This window comes from Macaca nemestrina, chromosome 8 (assembly GCF_043159975.1).
Source record: "Macaca nemestrina isolate mMacNem1 chromosome 8, mMacNem.hap1, whole genome shotgun sequence".
Lineage (NCBI taxonomy): Eukaryota > Metazoa > Chordata > Mammalia > Primates > Cercopithecidae > Macaca > Macaca nemestrina.
The window spans coordinates 94934081-94954515 of record NC_092132.1 but is presented as its reverse complement, the minus strand read 5'-3'; the positions used below and the strand labels follow the sequence as shown (position 1 = coordinate 94954515).

Genomic DNA, 20435 nt, shown 5'->3' with positions numbered 1-20435 from the left:
TATACAATTGTGTTATCTGCAAATAAGGTTTTGCTTTTTCCTTTCCAATCTACATTTCTTTAATTCTTTTGACTTTCCTGTTGCAGTGGCTAAGACCTCCATTTTATTTTGAACAACATGTTAACAGTAGACATCCCTTTCTTTCTCCTGATGTTAGCAGGGAATAATCCAGTTTTTTTTTTCTCTCATTAATTAGGGTATTGGATATAGGTTTTTAAAGATGTTCTTTATCAGATAGAGGAGCACTTCTATTCCCAGAACTCTGAAGGTTTTAATTTGCTTTTTTCAAAAAAAATGGATGGTGAATTGTCTCAAATATTTTGCTGCATACATTGAAATATTATGTATATGTTTTCGTTCTTTAGCCTTTTGATATGGTAAATGTTTAAAATGGATTTTGAATGTAAAACCAAGCTTGCATTTCTAGAATAAATACCACTTACTTGGTCATGATGTGATATATTTTTCATATAGTACTAGGTTCGGTTTGCTAATATATTGTTTACTTTTTTTGTGTGTATGTCCATGAGACTTGATAGTCTCTTTCTTCTTTTGTAAGTTTTGGTTGGATTTTTTTTTTTAATTTATTTGTTCACTCCAACTAAGTTGTCAATTTCTTTCATGAAGTTATTTATCATGTCCTCTCATTATTCCTTTTAACATCCGTTAGCTCTCAGTAATGACCCCTCCTTCATTCCTGATATTGATAACTTGTATTTTCTTACTTTTCTTTTCTAATTTTTTTTTTGCTATGGGTTTATCTGATTTATTAGTGTCCCTAAAGATCTGATATTTGTCTTAATTAATTTTGTTTATTATTTTCTCTTTTCTATTTAATTTTTTCCCAGTTTTATTTTTATTATTAATTTATTTATTTTGTTTGTTTGTTTGTTTTGCTTTGGTTTAGTTTGCGCCTCCATTCTTAAGTTCTTAAGAGCATTAAGTTTACCTACCTTCCTTTTGTGTATGTATTTAAACATTTAAATTTCACTCAAATGACTGCTTAAGATTCATTCACAGAGTTTGATATGTTGTATTTTTATTTTGTTCAGTTCAAAATGTATATGCTTTAAAGTAATATGTATATACATTTGCTTTAAAGTAATACATATATACATTAAAATGTTGTAGAAGATACAAATGCAAATAAACTGCACAAGAAAAATAACTAAAATAACTAAAACATAGTGTGATATTTCTTACAGTTTAAAGGTTAGAAAAATTATATCCAGATCAGTATAGCAAGAAGGCCTATGTTTCCCTTCTTAGTTCCAGGAAAATTACAGAATGTTAGAGTAATAAAAGAGAGGAACAATATCATTTTTTTAGCACATTGACTATTATGTAAGTACTGTTCCCTATGACATATGATGTTTGAAATCAAGTATAATATTTCAAATGTAAATTGAGAATCAATTATATTTATGGGTAATATTTATAAACATTTGTAACTTTAAAAAATATCTTTAGAAAAATCAAGTAATCAGAAGTCAGGAACTATGTATAGTAATTGTGACTCTAATACTTACTAAACTGGGAAATCTTAGAAAATGACAAATCTTTAAGGCATTACTCATCTTTAAAAAATAGATATTAGTAGGTATCTCATTAAAATCTAATATGAAGTTTTTTCATTGCAATTATACAAAATTTGATAATTTTAATGATTACTTGAATACAAACTAAGAGTGCCTATAAAAACAGAGAATATGCAAACATTTTTGCATCATGGAAAATTATAGTTTCTAAGGGTAGGATTTACCAGTTGGTTGAAATACGACATTAAATAGAACTTTGTAGACAACCAAAATCTTGCATTATTGTAAGTATGGTTTCTAAAAGCAAGCCACTTTAGTTAATCAAACAAAATAATACTTTTAATAAGACTGTACATTTTCCTTAATAAAGTCTTAATGTTTCTGAAATCAAAGACAAATTTTTGTGAGTCTCTTTTAGTGCCCAGATATCTGCAGTCACTTGGCTTACTTGCAAAACTCTGGCTTTAGTATAACTGAAATAAAATTGTATTGTAATATCTGATTTACTTGATATTATTGAGTATCCTTGAAAGTTTAATGGAATGCATAAGTTTAGAAGGGTATGGCATTCTCACCAGTGGAATATTATGATTTTGTCTCCTGCAGGTGCTCCAAGTGACCAGAGCAGTGGCACCTCCTCTCCTCTCTGTGACAGTGGCTTACATCTCAACTACCACCCCAATAATACAGTAAGATGACCCAGGCACGGCTCAGATTAATAAGGAGATAACACATAGCTTGTAAAAACTGCTAGTGAATCTGATTTATGTGATAGATAGGAAATCCCTGGTTGCATAATCATTTAAGTATTATGATAAACAAGAAATGGAAAATAAATAGGTCAGGGTTTTTATGCCATTTTTTCCCCTCTCAAGTCTGTACGGATTAAGTTCTTTTTAAGCAATAGATACTATTAACTTGGGGAGGTCACTGGGAATGTATAATATCATACAATCATTTTAGAACATTGCACATTACATGTGATTTCAGGTTCAAAATGCTTTGATATTAGTTTTACCACTTTTTTCTTTTGAAATTACTTAACTAAAAGTACCTATTTAATTTGCCATTTGTTAGGAATTTTAGCCAACTTTACGCACAGTAAGCAATTACTGCAGTGAGAAAATTCGATTCACACATTATTTTAACATGTAATGAACATTTATACATGTATTTAGTAAAAGTTAAAATTAACCTTTGTTTTGTAGATATTTAATAAAATTTTAATCTTTGTTTTCTACTTGCATTTTGAGTAAATTGATTTTAATATTTTATAAATAGTTTTGAAGTTCCTTGTATTTCATCCTTCAAAACACTCACACATTCTTTAAGAAATAATTTTTTCTGGTTACAAGCACATCTAAAAATCATCTTGCATGCTTACAAACATGAAGAGAAGCAGAGGTGACCTTAAGCAGAATTTTTTCGTTCTATTCCACATACTATGGTACAGACATCATGTAGTTTCTTCTACCGACTCGTATGATTCATACTGCATTTGAAATTTTTGTCAAAATAGTGGCATTTTAGTTCAAAGCAATCTTTTTGAACATCTTCAGTCCTGGATGGCCTTCACTGTACCTGATTTCCCCAGTATTACTCTTCCGCTGAGAACCTTAGGCCCTCAAGTTGTCGACTTTTTTCCGTCATAAAAAGACATTTGCCAAGACAAAAGGTTATCTGTACAACTGTAAGGATATTTTAGGATATTTTCTAAAACCAGCCTCAGCTGGATATATTTCATGTGACCATCTTTGAAACCATTTTTTTTTTTTTTTGCCAGAAAAGTAATTGCCACACAAAAAGGGGCATTTAAAACCACAATACAGCATGACGGGAGTGACTTAAAATTTATGAGGAAATGTACAGGTTTCCTAATGAAACACTTAGATATACAATGAAGTTTTTTACCTCTTGATTTTGTAATTGCTGTGCTCACCTTCTTCCCTCCCAATCTAGATGCCTTCGATAATTTCAATGCACTTCTGGTGCACCTGCCCTCAGTAGCTGGAGGTGTTGGCTGTGCCCATTCACAGCTGATCCCTCTTCTCTGGATCCCCTTTGCCTGGGAATCAGAGCTCATCTGGGTGTTGGGCACTACATGCCCTGCTTCCATCAGTCCTGAGAGGTTGCTCCTGAGAATGACCCTACACATGTCCCTCAAACAAGAATTTCCATCTCAACTCTGATCCTAAGACAGAAACAAGAGCACACTTACTTCAGAGTGGGAGAAAGCTGTTTGGAGCTGTTTTGTTCTAGGTCTTGTCTCATACCCTTGAACTCCTGTATAATAATGAGAAGCAGAGGAGTCCGAATGGCAGGTCTAAGGGTAGAAATCATTCTGGTTTGTCTTTAACCCATTCCATTGACATATAGAAAAATGTGTACAGAATAATGTCCTTCCTTAGAAAACTACAATTACAGCAAGAAAATCACTCCAATTCTATAACATGTCTGATCCCAAATAAATTCAGTTTTATAAAATTAAAAATAAAGCAACTGTTATAAATTCCTCTTACTGGAGCTATGTCTTCCCATTTCCAGAGGCACATTTTATTAACCTTTGAGCATTAGAATTGAACATTCTTTTGACATTGCTAAAGATATTTCAGTGTAAGGCAATTGAAAGTATTTATCATGATGCTATAGAGAATAATAATAAAAAATATGGAAACAAAACAAAGTATATTCAAAATAAAGACAAAAGTCTCAATACATATCAATTAAATGCATTTTTGTTGAGAACTTACTCTGTGGAAGCACCCCTCCATTATACTTTGGGGAACAGTTAATTATGATTTTAACACAAGAACAGTAAGATCCAGATCTGTAGACCAAAGCATAAAATTAACTATAACATAAGCAGAAAAAAGAAGAATGAGTAGCAGCATTCTAATAACAGAGGTAAAGAGCTGTAGAGACTTTGAACATCTGACTAAAAAATTCAAAGTAAGTTGAGAGACTACAAACCAAGTGTGTGCTTTGTTACCCACACGGGAGACTAACCTGCAATGGTAATCAGACCATGCAGGCTTGCACAGCCAGGGAGAGCACGTGCTGTTCCTTCTGTATCTTGAATAAGCTTTGATAGAAGAATGGCGAGTGGAGAACACCTCTACTCAGAGGTGTCCAAAATTTGGAGAGGTCAAAGACATGAAATAACAACAGACAGTGAGCACTCGGAAGGAAGAGTGCATTGTGGGGCAAGTTTTCTTTCCGCAGAATACGTGTATATTATAGACAGTCTGCTTAAAAGAAACATTTGATTCTTTGATGTGTCTTAATTCTCAGTTCTATCCTAGGCTCACAAACTGCCTTTTCAATGTCTATACCTTGATCTGAAGCAAATTTTGAGTATTTATTATTCTGGTTTTCTAAGATGTCCCTACTGTATTTTAAGGCAACATTTTAAGTCTAAGGGGAAATAAAGGATTATAATATATTAACATCATTCCACCATCCTACATAAAAATATCATCTATTCTTTCTAAGGATGCACAACATCACTAATTTTAAGGGATATGAAAGTCACTTGTTTTGCCAACCCAGACCTTGGCTCCTCAGCCCCAGCCCAGATTCACTGAACTTCTCTCTTGAAATGGAGTAGAAGGATTTGTTTTGTCCTTACCAGAAGATTCTGATTCAGATAATCGGCCAAGCAGACTGAGAAACATTTTTCTTAACTGTACACTTTTAATTAATACATCCTATGCTGCCAAATCCTTAATAAAATCTGGGTCAGGAGTTTGCCCTGTGTGCAGTTCTGTTTTGGTAAGATAGTTGTTCTTGAGTTTATTGTGTGGCATGTGTAAAATTTTGAGAAAAGAGCAAGGAAACATAAATGCTTCTTTTTCCAATCACATTATTAATATTTTAGGAAACAACGTTTTTGACATTGTAAAGTAGAGCTATTGAAAAACAGTCATGGTTCTCAAAAGCATAAAAGTGGTTGTGTTTTTAGACTATCTTTTGTGCAAAAATAAATCTGACTGCTATTCCAAAATATGATCAGAAAGTAAATTTATATTCTATTTACATAAATAAAATAAGTAAGGAGAAAAATTCTTTAAAGGATAACTTATCTTCCACTGTAAATAACAGGTCTATAATATGAAATATATCAACTCTGTTTAGTCAAATAACTGAAGAGGGACTTATTACATATTTCTTATAAACAAGAAACATAAGAAAGTGACATATTTATACCTTTGGTACATAAAGGCATCAATCAAGATGCCACAGAAAGAATGTCAAAGGCCACATATATTTCCATACTTGCCAATCTATGAAATGGACTGCTATGGTTTGTAAAACCTACCATATTCATGTATTGGTGATTAGTCAGTCCCCAACATCTCATTATCCATGTCTTTAACAATCTTCGACGTATTCTGTCCCATTTATTGATGAAACACAAAATTTGAGGGAAATTATTATTATATTTTATGAAAGATGAGAAATTATCTTTAAATAATATACTTGAAGATATATAACCAAAATGTGAAATAATCAAGTAAAAAAATCCAAATTATTTTCCATTGTTTCACCTCTGATTATGAGTGTTGAATGTTAAATGTGCTGCAGTAGATCTGTTGGCTCTGCTATCAAAGAGCTGTTAGTCTAAGTGAATCTTGGGGGTGCCCTTTGCTGGCTGGGCAACTTGGGTAGATTGTTTACTATAGAACTCAGGAATGCATGTGTGTACTGGGGTTCTGGGAAGGAGTTTCAGTCATTGCCAACATGAACCTTGCTTTGTGCAGCTGGGTGGGTCCTGGGCTACTTGCAATCCCTGTGGACATCTCTGACCTGGCCACAGAAACCTAGTTGGTTTACCCAAGCCTGCCACGCAGTATTATTGCTTCCTCATGTTCCCTCATGATGAAAAGGTGAGAAGTAATAATAAAATGCTTCTTAAAAAAACCTTCTTGGCTCACACCTGTAGTCCCAGTACTTTGGGAGGTCAAGGCAGGCAGATCACTTGAGGTCAAGAGTTCAAGACCAGCCCGGCAAACATGGTGAAACCCCGTCTATACTAAAAATACAAAAATTAGCCACGTCTGGTTGTGGGCATCTGTAATCTCAACTACTTGGGGGGGGGGGCTGAGGCAGGAGGATCACTGGAACCCCAGTGGCAGAGGTTGCAGTGAGCTAAGATCATGCCATGCACTTCTGAGTGATAGAGTGAGACCCTGTCTCAAAAAATAAAAAATAAAAATAAAAAAACCTTCTGTTTTTCCCTTCAAATATGAACATAGTAAGAGCTTTGTTTTCAAAGATGTTGCAAGTGGTGTAAGTCAAGCACTTAGTATAGGCAGGTATTATTAAAACTACTATTAAATAGTAACAGTAATATTCCTAAAAATGTCCTCCCTAAAAGTTCCATGTTTAGAAACAATTTTGCCCATTATTTGAGCTTATTATTTTTGAGAATACATTATTTGATACTTTTTACTTACAGCTACCAAGCGATGCATCTAATTAGTTTGTTTTAGTAAATGTTAAATTACCTTTAGCCTTTTAGGTATATTGAAAATAGTATGGAGCTATTTAGCTGGGCTATATTCTAAGAACTTTTTCATTTGTTGCCGTAATCTTACCAGTTGTTACCATTATTATCCCCACTTTGAAAATAAACACAGTAAGACAGAGACTACAAAATTTGCCCCCAGGTAATGGACTAGTCAGCTGGGAAATCGGTATTCAAATATAAGTGGTCTGATTCTGACTTGCAGCTTAAGCGCTCGCCACATTGTACTGTTGCCTAGCTGACCCCATATCATGCGCTGACCACCTATAACAGCTGACATAAAGAACTGATTCCGTGTCTTGAACTGACCACGTATAACAGCTGACATGAAGATCTGACCTCACGTCACATGCTGATCATCCATAACATCTGATATGAGGCCAGGAGAAAGAATAATATGAAACCTAGGTTTGTGCCTTTGCAGTCACCAGAGAGGCATTCAAAGCAACTGGCTAGCATTGAAGGACAGGTGTCTTGGAGGCTGAGGTGCTCACTGAGTCACTAATAGGGACCCCTCACTAAGTGATCTTAGCCAGTCCACCCTTCCAGGTATTCTAAACCACTCCACTCACTTAGTACGTTTTTGTTTGCTCAATCTGAAACAATTAACATAAAAATGCCGGGCAACATACAACCTTTAGTAAAATTAATACTATTTTTCACTGGAAGAATTGTTAAAAAAATTTAATGCCTGAGAGAAATGCTTAATAATATTTAGACTTCACAGAGTTTCAATATCTAGACTAAAATAGAATCTTCTTCCAACATTATCACTCAAAAATCAGTGAATAAAGGGAAGTCAATGTTACCAGTTTACTGGCCAAATTGAGCTTACAACCCATGTCAATTTGAATATTAATATTATTTGATGTGCTGGTGTGATGAAGAAATTTTAACATTAAAGCTGAAATAAACATGAATCAAGTGAAAAAGCCCAAATTTTATCAAATGTAAGTCTCCTCCATGTAGAAAGGGAAAAAAAAAGTTCTAACAAAACTTAAGATGCCGGGCGCGGTGGCTCAAGCCTGTAATCCTAGCACTTTGGGAGGCCAAGACGGGCGGATCATGAGGTTAGGAGATCGAGACCATCCTGGCTAACCCAGTGAAACCCCGTCTCTACTAAAAAATACAAAAAATTAGCCGGGCGCGGTGGCGGGCGCCTGTAGTCCCAGCTACGCGGGAGGCTGAGGCAGGAGAATGGCGTGAACCCGGGAGGCGAGGCTTGGAGTGAGCTGAGATCCGGCCACTGCACTCCAGCCTGGGCGACAGAGCGAGACTCCGTCTCAAAAAAAAAAAAAAAAAAAAAAAAAAAAAAAAACCTTAAGATATGTATAATTTTAAGCCAACAATATTTGCCTTGATATGCAATTAAAACAACATAAGAAAGTATAAACTCTTTAAGAATATGAAGTTAGAAAAACGAGCACAGATTTCCATGAGTAGTGTTTTGAAAGTTGTTTTATAGGAATGATCATTCTATTCAAAAAATTTGCAAAAAACTGATAAATTAAAAACACTTATAATTGTGCTTGACACTCATAAAATACTTGCTAATTGAATGAACTACCAGTTATTTTTATTTTTTCACTTATTGGCTAATTATACTTACAGTTTTTTTCCCACTTTTTCCATTCTTGAATAAATTATGTTCTGTCACACTCTTATCCTTTCCTTCCATCTCCACTCCTCATTTAAAAATATGTTTTCACTAGCATTCTTAGTCTCAATAATTCCTTTCTTAACTTCTTATAGCATTCTATTAATAAATGAGTTAACCAATACAACTTTAGTGTCCGTAATATGGAATTCTCATGGTATTCCATAAAAGTCTTTTGATCATTTAGGGGAAAAATAATATCCCCCAGATGAAAGGGATTTGGGACACAGAAACTCAAAGCACAGAAGAAAAACATTACATTTAAATATTTGTCTTCATTTCAGGACACATTATCATGCTCGTCGTGGCCGACATCTCCAGGCTTGAGGTGGGAGAAGCGATGGTGCGACCTCAGACTGATCCCTCTACTACACTCACGCTTCTCTCAGTATGTGCCCGGCACAGATTTGAGTCGGTGAGTCCATGTTTATGGGTTACGATTGTTTTGCTTATTAAAAAAGAGGCCTTTTAGGAAACCTTTTAAACATATCACAATATGCCTTATGATTTTAGTTTATTTTTTATAGTAGAAATAAGAGCTTCAAAATAGTATTCTAACAAAGTTAAACACTTACTATTCTGATGACAAAACCACAAGTTAAAGCCCTGACTCTGCTATTAACTTATTCTAATGGATTCAATGGATTCAATAGATAGTTTTGTTAAGTTTTCATATTTCCTCTTGTGTTGTTTACTTCTCAAGAATATTGCATAGTTTATTTATTTATTCATTCGTTCATTTATTTTGAGTCAAGGTCTAGCTATGCTGCCCAAGCTGGAGTGCAGAGGGGCGATCTTGACTCAATGCAACCTCCACCTCCTGAGTTCAAGTGATCCTCCCACCTCAGTCTCCCGAGTAGCTGGGACTGCAGGCACATGCCACCATGCCCAGCTTTTTTTGTTTTGTTTTGTTTTGTTTTTGTAGATATGGGATTTCACCATGTTCCCTAGTATTGAACTCCTGGTCTCAAGAGATCTGCCTGCCTTGGCCTCCCGAAGTGCGGGGATTACAGGCATAAACCACATGCCCAGCGGCATAGTTGGTCTAAATTATAAGATTTATTTTCTGCTTTTAATATTCTTATATTATTATCTATTTTACTAAGTGTAAGATAAGTAGTGTCCTCCTTTTCATTCTGGAATTTTTTTTTCTCTTTTTATCTTGGTCAGTTTTGCTAAGGAGTTGTACATTTTGTTAATTTTTAAAAAATGATTAATTTGGGACTTTCTTGGATCTCTTAACTTATATATATACTTTATGAGCCTCTGCTTTTTCCCTGATTGTTTCCATTTCTTAAGTTTTTCTGCTTGAATTTTTGTTCTTATTGCTTTTTGAGAGATATAAGTTCCGGGGATTGGGAAACTTTTCTGTAAAGAGCTGTATAGTAAATTTTTTTTTTTTTGAGACGGAGTCTCGCCCTGTCACTGCAAGCTCCGCCTCCCGGGTTTACGCCATTCTCCTGCCTCAGCCTCCTGAGTAGCTGGGATTACAGGCGCCCGCCACCGCGCCCGGCTAGTTTTTTGTATTTTTTAGTAGAAACGGGGTTTCACCATGTTAGGTTTCACCAGGATGGTCTCGATCTCCTGACCTCGTGATCCGCCCGTCTCGGCTTCCCAAAGTGCTGGGATTACAAGCTTGAGCCACCGCGCCCGGCCAAGAGCTGTATAGTAAATATTTTATGTTTTGCAGGCCTTAATATCTCTGTCACAAAGTACTCAGCTCTGCTGTTCTGCCACAAAAATAGCCGTATACAATATATAAATAAATGAGCACACCTTTGTTCCAATAAAACTTATTTACAAAAACAGGTGTCAGGCTAGATTTGTCCCATAGGCTTTAGTTTGCGAGTCCATTTTGATAATTAATTTTAAGATTTATTTTTCCTAATATATATTGCCAGATCTTCCCATTTCCAGCAAATACTCTTCTAGTTACTCCTGCAAGTTTAGCATCACCTCTTGACTTATTTATAGTATTTTTGAGTATATCACTTTGCATAGTTTTCTGACTGGTTGCTCGAGGTATATGTGTAGGTAATGTATCCCAGTCTACTGGTAACGTTTTACCACTTTGAATGAAGTATAGAAATGTTGCTTCCATTAAGATTCCTTTATCTTTCCTGTTTATAAAGATATTGCCTTAACTTCCTACACATACATCAAACACTATATTGGGTGGTATTATGAATTTTGCTTCAACCATCAAATAAGATTTTAAAAACTCATAGAAAGGATAATCCATTATACTTAACCCAAAGTGTACCCATCAATGATCTTTCTGAATTTCAAAGCTTCTTTTATCGCTTCCTTTCTGCTTAGATAATTTTTTTAGACATTCTTTAAAGGTAGATTTGCTAGCATCTAATTCCTTTAGTTTTCATTTATCTTAGTGGACACAGACTTTGGAGTTGACAGTTCTTTTCTTTCAGTAGCTAAAATATGTTAGGCATTAATGTCTACTGTCATTCAAATTGGTGTCCCCTATAAGTAATATGTTCTTTCTCTCTGCTTTGAAGACTTTTTTTTCTTTTTTTTTCAGTTTCAGAAGACTAATTATGAAGTATGTTGGCACATATTTCTTTAAGTTTCTCATAAATGGGCTTTATTCTGCTTCTTAAACCTGTGTGATTATGACTTTCAGCAAATTAGGGAAGTTTTGACTTTTATTCCTTCAAATACTTGTTTAGCCTCACTTTACATTCTCTCCCTCTGGATCTCTGTTGATGCAAATATTAACCCTTTTATTATTGTCCTGCACATCACTGAGAAACTTTTTAAGAATCTGTTTTCTTTCTGTTAAACAGTTTGGGAAAAGTTTATTGATCTGTATTTATGTTTTCAAATTTTATTTCCTGTCATTTAACTCTGCTCTTCAGCCTATTCATCATTTTATTTTTTTTTGATTTATTTTTTCAGTTCTAGTTTATCCTTTTAAAAATAACTTCTTTTTTAAAGTTTTTAAAAACAATTTTATTTGTTTCAAGAAAATTTCTAATTGCTTGTTGAAGCATTTTTATGATGGTTACTGTGACATCTTTGTGAGATAATTTCAATATCTCATTCATTTCATTATTAGTATCATTAGTTCTTTTCTTGTTCAACTTGTGATTTTCCAGGATATTGATGTGACAAGTGATTTAACAAAATCATTCTAGACTTTGGATATTAAATGTTGAGATGCGGGTTCCTATTTAATCTGGGTTTTCTTGTTGTTGTTCTTATTCTTCTTGTTGTTGTTTTTAGCAGGCAATCTCTTTGTTGTGAGGACTGCATGGGTGTATATGTTAAGTTTCCTACTGCACCATGCTGACACCTGGAAAGGTAGATGGACAGGGTCATTAACATTTCTTGGTTGCTAAAGGTTGGAGGTAGAAGCTCAGCTCCCCACAGAATTCTACTGACATAAGGAAGGAGGTGGATGGATAGGAGAGGCCAACTAGCTCCACCAAGTACCACCTCATTCCACCATGGTGATAATGGTGGGAGAGACCCAGCTCCTTGCTGGGCCACACTTGTCAGCACGGAAATGGAGGCACAGTACTTACTTGTCCCATCTCCCACAAGCCCGTTTAGTCTGGTTGTTGCAGGTGAGTATGATAGTTCAGCTGTCCAGGACACCCCACTGACACTACCCTGGCAGGGAAATTGGAGCCTGCTTCTTTAAGGTGTGGGATGGAAGACCAGCTTCCTGCTAAGCCCTGCTGGAAACCTTGTGAACAGGGAGACAATGTATCCATTGATATTTGACTGAATTTGGGCAGGTGTTGACAGAAGGTTTTGTTTTGTTTGTTTTCAGTGTACCCATTCTCTAGTCCTTTAGAGTAACAGGTTTCCATTGGAGGCTTTATGTTTTTAAAAAATCTTGCTGTTAGCCATTCAGAGGGGAGGATTCAGAGGGTCGGATTCAGAGGGTCATGTCTAGGACATGCAGGAGGAAAAGCCAGGGGACTTAGCACTTTTTTTAATCCCTGAGTTTGAAGTCCCTAGTCATTCATGCTTACCTGTTCTCCTCACAGGGGCTTCCCATACTTTTGTCATGTTAAGTGTGAAGTTCTTTAGTTGCATCAGGAAGCATTTGATAAGATGAGGTCACTTTGTCTTGGCCAAAATAGGAAATCCACAAATATTGATATTCATATATTTTAAAAAATTCATTTGATAATGTTTTATTTTTGTTATAATTACTTCTTTGACGTATGGACTATTTAAAAGTGTATCATAAAATTTCAAAATATTTGTGGATTTTCTAATTATCTTTTTGCTATTTCTATTTAGTATAATTTCATGCTAGATGATTTCAATCCTTTGATAATTGTTGAGGCTTGATTTTACTCAGCATATATGTTAATTTGGGAAATGTTCTATATGTATTTATAAAGGATGAGTATTGCAAGTTTTTTAGTGCTGTGTTGTACATATTTCAAGTAGGTCATATGTGTTCATTAGAGGCTCTGATCCTCTGCATCAGTCACGAGTTTTTCCAGTTTATTGTATTAGGTTTTATATGAAGATGGTAAAGTGTCCCACTATGATAGTAGATCTGTGTGTTTCTCTATATTGTTGAGTGACTATTTACTGTTTATATTTAATTATGTTGTCAGATACAAGTAGATTTAGAATTTTTATAAATTCCAGTTATATGATGCTCGATAATTATGACATGTCCTATACCTTTGGAGATATTTCTCGCCTTTAAGTCTATCAATATTAGGATAAATAAAAAACAGATTTATATTTATTAATATCTACTTGTATATTCTTCTATCCTATTATTTAAACTGTTCTTAGTCTTACTGTACAAAATGTGCTCGTTCTGCATTAATATATAGGTATATATACACATCTATATATTATACATATATTTGGAATATTCTTTTTTGTTTTTAATCCAAAGTAACAAACTTGGTCATTAAATCAAATTAGTCTACTTACTTTTAATGTAATTACAGATATATTTTGAATATACCATCTTATTTTTTCTATTGAAAATCCTAGCTTTTTATGATTTAACCTTTTATTTTGAAAAAAATGTATATTCACATACACTTGTGGGAAATACTATTTTCATTTACTCTTTGCTTATTATCCCAAATGGTATCATGTTGCAAAACAATAATACAATATCCCAACTGGAAAATTAACTTGAAAAAATTCACCACACAGATTTTTTTTAATTTATTATTATTATTATACTTTAAGTTCTAGGGTACATGTGCATAACGTGCAGGTTTGTTACATATGTATACTTGTGCCATGTTGCTGTGCTGCACCCATCAACCCATCAGCACCCATCAACTCGTCATTTACATCAGGTATAACTCCCAATGCAATCCCTCCCCCCTTCCCCCTCCCCATGATAGGCCCCGGTGTGTGATGTTCCCCTTCCCGAGTTCAAGTGATCTCATTGTTCAGTTCCCATCTATGAGTGAGAACATGCAGTGTTTGGTTTTCTGTTCTTGTGATAGTTTGCTAAGAATGATGGTTTCCAGCTGCATCCACGTCCCTACAAAGGACACAAACTCATCCTTTTTTATGGCTGCATAGTATTCCATGGTGTATATGTGCCACATTTTCTTAATCCAGTCTGTCACTGATGGACATTTGGGTTGATTCCAAGTCTTTGCTATTGTGAATAGTGCCGCAATAAACATACGTGTGCATGTGTCTTTATAGCAGCATGATTTAGAATCCTTTGGGTATATACCCAGTAATGGGATGGCTGGGTCATATGGTACATCTAGTTCTAGATCCTTGAGGAATCGCCCTACTGTTTTCCATAATGGTTGAACTAGTTTACAATCCCACCAACAGTGTAAAAGTGTTCCTATTTCTCCACATCCTCTCCAGCACCTGTTGTTTCCTGACTTTTTAATGATCGCCATCCTAACTGGTGTGAGATGGTATCTCATTGTGGTTTTGATTTGCATTTCTCTGATGGCCAGTGATGATGAGCATTTTTTCATGTGTCTGTTGGCTGTATGAATGTCTTCTTTTGAGAAATGTCTGTTCATATCCTTTGCCCACTTTTTGATGGGTTTTTTTTTTTTTTTCTTGTAAATTTGTTTGAGTTCTTTGTAGGTTCTGGATATTAGCCCTTTGTCAGATGAGTAGATTGCAAAAATTTTCTCCCATTCTGTAGGTTGCCTGTTCACTCTGATGGTAGTTTCTTTCGCTGTGCAGAAGCTTTTTAGTTTAATTAGATCCCATTTGTCAATTTTGGCTGTTGCTGCCGTTGCTTTTGGTGTTTTAGACATGAAGTCTTTGCCCATGCCTATGTCCTGAATGGTACTACCTAGGTTTTCTTCTGGGATTTTTATGGTATTAGGTCTAACATTTAAGTCTCTAATCCATCTTGAATTAATTTTCATATAAGGAGTAAGGAAAGGATCCAGTTTCAGCTTTCTACTTATGGCTAGCCAATTTTCCCAGCACCATTTCTTAAATAGGGAATCCTTTCCCCATTTCTTGTTTCTCTCAGGTTTGTCAAAGATCAGATGGCTGTAGATGTGTGGTATTATTTCTGAGGACTCTGTTCTGTTCCATTGGTCTATATCTCTGTTTTGGTACCAGTACCATGCTGTTTTGGTTACTGTAGCCTTGTAGTATAGTTTGAAGTCAGGTAACGTGATGCCTCCAGCTTTGTTCTTTTGACTTAGGATTGTCTTGGAGATGTGGGCTCTTTTTTGGTTCCATATGAACTTTAAAGCAGTTTTTTCCAATTCTGTGAAGAAACTCATTGGTAGCTTGATGGGGATGGCATTGAATCTATAAATTACCTTGGGCAGTATGGCCATTTTCATGATATTGATTCTTCCTATCCATAAGCATGGTATGTTCTTCCATTTGTTTGTGTCCTCTTTTATTTCACTGAGCAGTGGTTTGTAGTTCTCCTTGAAGAGGTCCTTTACATCCCTTGTAAGTTGGATTCCTAGGTATTTTATTCTCTTTGAAGCGATTGTGAATGGAAGTTCATTCATGATTTGGCTCTCTGTTTGTCTGTTACTGGTGTATAAGAATGCTTGTGATTTTTGCACATTAATTTTGTATCCTGAGACTTTGCTGAAGTTTCTTATCAGCTTAAGGAGATTTTGGGCTGAGATGATGGGGTTTTCTAAATATACAATCATGTCATCTGCAAACAGGGACAATTTGACTTTTCTTTTCCTAACGGAATACCCTTGATTTCTTTCTCTTGCCTAATTGCCCTAGCCAGAACTTCCAACACTATGTTGAATAGGAGTGGTGAGAGAGGGCATCCCTGTCTTGTGCCAGTTTTCAAAGGGAATTTTTCCAGTTTTTGCCCATTCAGTATGATATTGGCTGTGGGTTTGTCATAAATAGCTCTTATTATTTTGAGGTATGTTCCATCAATACCGAATTTATTGAGCGTTTTTAGCATGAAGGGCTGTTGAATTTTGTCAAAAGCCTTTTCTGCATCAATTGAGATAATCATGTGGTTCTTGTCTTTGTTTCTGTTTATATGCTGGATTACGTTTACTGATTTGCGAATGTTGAACCAGCCTTGCATCCCAGGGATGAAGCCCACTTGATCATGGTGGATAAGTTTTTTGATCTATTGCTGAATCCGGTTTGCCAGTATTTTATTGTGGATTTTTGCATCGATGTTCATCAGGGATATTGTTCTAAAATTCTCTTTTTTTTTGTTGTGTCTCTGCCAGGCTTTGGTATCAGGATGATGTTGGCCTCATAAAATGAGTTAGGGAGGATTCCCTCTTTTTCTAGTGATTGGAATAGTTTCAGAAGGAATGGTACCAGCTCCTCCTTGTACCTCTGGCAGAATTCAGCTGTGAATCCATCTGGTCCTGGACTTTTTTTCGTTGGTAGGCTATTAATTATTGCCTCAATTTCAGAGCCTGTATTGGTCTATTCAGGGATTCAACTTCTTCCTGGTTTAGTCTTGGAAGAGTGTAAGTATCCAGGAAATTATCCATTTCTTCTAGATTGTCTAGTTTATTTGCGTAGAGGTGTTAATAGTATTCTCTGATGGTAGTTTGTATTTCTGTGGGGTCGGTGGTGATATCCCCTTTATCATTTTTTATTGCGTCTATTTGATTCTTCTCTCTTTTCTTTTTTATTAGTCTTGCTAGCGGTCTGTCAATTTTGGTGATCTTTTCAAAAAACCAGCTCCTGGATTCATTGATTTTTTGGAGGGTTTTTTCTGTCTCTATCTCCTTCAGTTCTGCTCTGATCTTAGTTATTTCTTGCCTTCTGCTAGCTTTCGAATGTGTTTGCTCTTGCTTCTCTAATTCTTCTAATTGTCATGTTAGAGTGTCAATTTTAGATCTTTCCAGCTTTCTCTTGTGGGCATTTAGTGCTATAAGTTTCCCTCTACACACTGCTTTAAATGTGTCCCAGAGATTCTGGTATGTTGTATCTTTGTTCTCATTGGTTTCAAAGAACATCTTTATTTCTGCTTTCATTTCATTATGTACCCAGTAGTCATTCAGGAGCAGGTTGTTCAGTTTCCATGTAGTTGAGCGGTTTGGATTGAGTTTCTTAGTCCTGAGTTCTAGTTTGATTGCACTGTGGTCTGTGAGACAGTTTGTTATAATTTCTGTTCTTGTACATTTGCTGAGGAGTGCTTTACTTCCAATTATGTGGTCAATTTTGGAATAAGTGAGATGTGGTGCTGAGAAGAATGTATATTCTGTTGATTTGGGGTGGAGAGTTCTATAGATGTCTATTAGGTCTGCTTGCTGCAGAGATGAGTTCAATTCCTGGATATCCTTGTTAACTTTCTGTCTCGTTGATCTGTCTAATGTTGACAGTGGGGTGTTGAAGTCTCCCACTATTATTGTATGGGAGTTTAAGTCTCTTTGTAAGTCTCTAAGGACTTGCTTTATGAATCTGGGTGCTCCTGTATGGGGTGCATATACATTTAGGATAGTTAGCTCTTCCTGTTGAATTGATCCCTTTACCATTATGTAATGGCCTTCTTTGTCTCTTTTGATCTTTGATGGTTTAAAGTCTATTTTATCAGAGACTAGTATTGCAACCCTTGCTTTTTTGTGTTCTTCATTTGCTTGGTAAATCTTCCTCCATCCTTTTATTTTGAGCCTATGTATGTCTCAGCATGTGAGATGGGTCTCCTGAATGCTGCAGACTGATGGGTCTTGACTCTTTATCCAGTTTGCCAGTCTGTGTCTTTTAATTGGAGCATTTAGTCTATTTACATTTAACGTTAATATTGTTATGTGTGAACTTGATCCTGCCATTATGATATTAACTGGTTATTTTGCTCCTTAGTTGATGCAGTTTCTTCCTAGCCTTGATGTCTTTACACTTTGGCATGTTTTTGCAATGGCTGGTACCGGTTGTTCCTTTCCATGTTTAGTGCTTCCTTCAGGGTCTCTTGTAAGGCAGGCCTAGTGGTGACAAAATCTCTAAGCATTTGCTTATCTGTAAAGGATTTTATTTCTCCTTCACTTATGAAACTTGGTTTGGCTGGATATGAAATTCTGGGTTGAAAATTCTTTTCTTTAAGAATGTTGAATATTGGCTCCCACTCTCTTCTGGCTTGGAGAGTTTCTGCTGAGAGATCTGCTGTTAGTCTGATGGGCTTCCCTTTGTGGGTAACCCGACCTTTCTCTCTGGCTGCCCTTAAGATTTTTTCCTTCATTTCAACTTTGGTGAATCTGGCAATTATGTTTCTTGGAGTTGCTCTTCTCGAGGAGTATCTTTGTGGCGTTCTCTGTATTTCCTGGATTTGAATGTTGGCCTGCCCTCCTAGGTTGGGCAAGTTCTCCTGGATGATATCCTGAAGAGTGTTTTCCAACTTGGTTCCATTTTCCCCCTCACTTTCAGGCACCCCAATCAGACGTAGATTTGGTCTTTTTACATAATCCCATACTTCTTGCAGGCTTTGTTCATTTCTTTTTCTTCTTTTTCTTTTGGTTTCTCTTCTCACTTCGTTTCATTCATTTGATCCTCAATCGCTGATACTCTTTCTTCCACTTTATCGAGTCAGTTACTGAAGCTTGTGCATTTGTCATGTATTTCTCGTGTCATGGTTTTCATCTCTTTCATTTCGTTTATAACCTTCTCTGCATTAATTACTCTAGCTATCAATTCTTCCACTTTTTTTTTCAAGATTTTTAGTTTCTTTGGGCTGGGTACATAATTCCTCCTTTAGGTCTGAGAAGTTTGATGGACTGAAGCCTTCTTCTCTCATCTCGTCAAAGTCATTCTCCGTCCAGCTTTGATCTGTTGCTGGCGATGAGCTGCGCTCTTTTGCCGGGGGAGATGTGCTCTTATTTTTTGAATTTCCAGCTTTTCTGCCCTTGCTTTTTCCCCATCTTTGTGGTTTTATCTGCCTCTGGTCTTTGATGATGGTGACGTACTGATGGGGTTTTGGTGTAGGTGTCCTTCTTGTTTGATAGTTTTCCTTCTAACAGGACCCTCAGCTGTAGGTCTGTTGGAGATTGCTTGAGGTCCACTCCAGACCCTGTTTGCCTGGGTATCAGCAGCAGAGGCTGCAGAAGATAGAATATTGCTGAACAGCCAGTGTACCTGTCTGATTCTTGCTTTGGAAGCTTCCTCTCAGGGGTGTACTCCACCCTGTGAGGTGTGGGGTGTCAGACTGACCCTAGTGGGGGATGTCTCCCAGTTAGGCTACTCAGGGGTCAGGGACCCACTTGAACAGGCAGTCTGTCCCTTCTCAGATCTCAACCTCCACGTTGGGAGATCCACTGCTCTCTCCAAAGCTGTCAGACAGAGTCGTTTGCGTCTGCAGAGGTTTCTGCTGCTTTTGTTGTTGTTTAGCTGTGCCCTGTCCCCAGAGGTGGAGTCTACAGAGATGGGCAGGTTTCCTTGAGCTGCTGTGAGCTCCACCCAGTTGGAGCTTCCCAGGAGCTTTGTTTACCTACTTAAGCCTCAGCAATGGCGGGCGCCCCTCCCCCAGCCTCACTGCTGCCTTGCGGTTAGATCACAGACTGCTTTGCTAGCAATGAGGGAGGCTCCATCACCACACAGATTTTACCTCTTTGTGTGTGTGTGTGTGCACGCGCGCACGCACACGTGTTTATTTCTGTGAAATTTTGTCACATATGCATGTTCCTGCATCCACCAATGCAGCCAAGTTTTGTATGAACAGTTCCATCGTTGCAGGTATTCTGTAGTTCTTCCATAACTACACCAGCATCCCTCCTGCCCTCCTCCCTCACCACATTTCTAATCTCTGACAACTAATAACCTGTTCTTCACCTTTTATTTCATCTTATTGAGAACATTATATATGATACTATATAACCTTATTTAATTCAATGTTTTGATGCATAATAGATGCATAGTTTTAGAACACACGTGATCATTTAACACATTCATAGAATTGTAAAAATTGAGTTAGTATACTTACAATAGCCATCATCTTCATATTTGTCTTTTCTTTATATGAGAACTATTCAAATCCTTCTTTTCTAGCTATTTTAAAAAATATACAATAGATTATTATAAACTACAGTCACCTTACTAAACTATTTAATACTAGGTCCTATTTCTTATATTAAACTATATGTTTGTATTCATCAATCAGCTTCTCTTCATTCTCTTTCCCTTCTAACTTTCCTGGTCTCTGGTAACAAACAATCTACTATCTATCTCAATGAAATCAACTTTTCTAGCTCTCACTTAAATATGAGTGAGAAGATGGAATACTTATCTTTTTGTGCCTGGATTATTTCACTCAGTATAATGA

At 36.2% G+C, this 20435-nt stretch overlaps 1 protein-coding gene across 23 annotated transcripts in view; it reads left to right on the top strand.

Moving 5' to 3' along the window:
- Window positions 1–20435, top strand: part of LOC105495692 (syntrophin gamma 1) — an 893014-nt gene that overhangs the window by 611905 nt on the left and 260674 nt on the right. For all 23 annotated transcript variants that reach the window (XM_071068281.1, XM_071068276.1, XM_071068279.1 and 20 more), the window contains 2 exons: window positions 2145–2227; window positions 9007–9137. In XM_071068281.1, the coding sequence (XP_070924382.1) occupies window positions 2145–2227; window positions 9007–9137 (214 nt within the window). The remainder of the gene's footprint in view (window positions 1–2144; window positions 2228–9006; window positions 9138–20435) is intronic.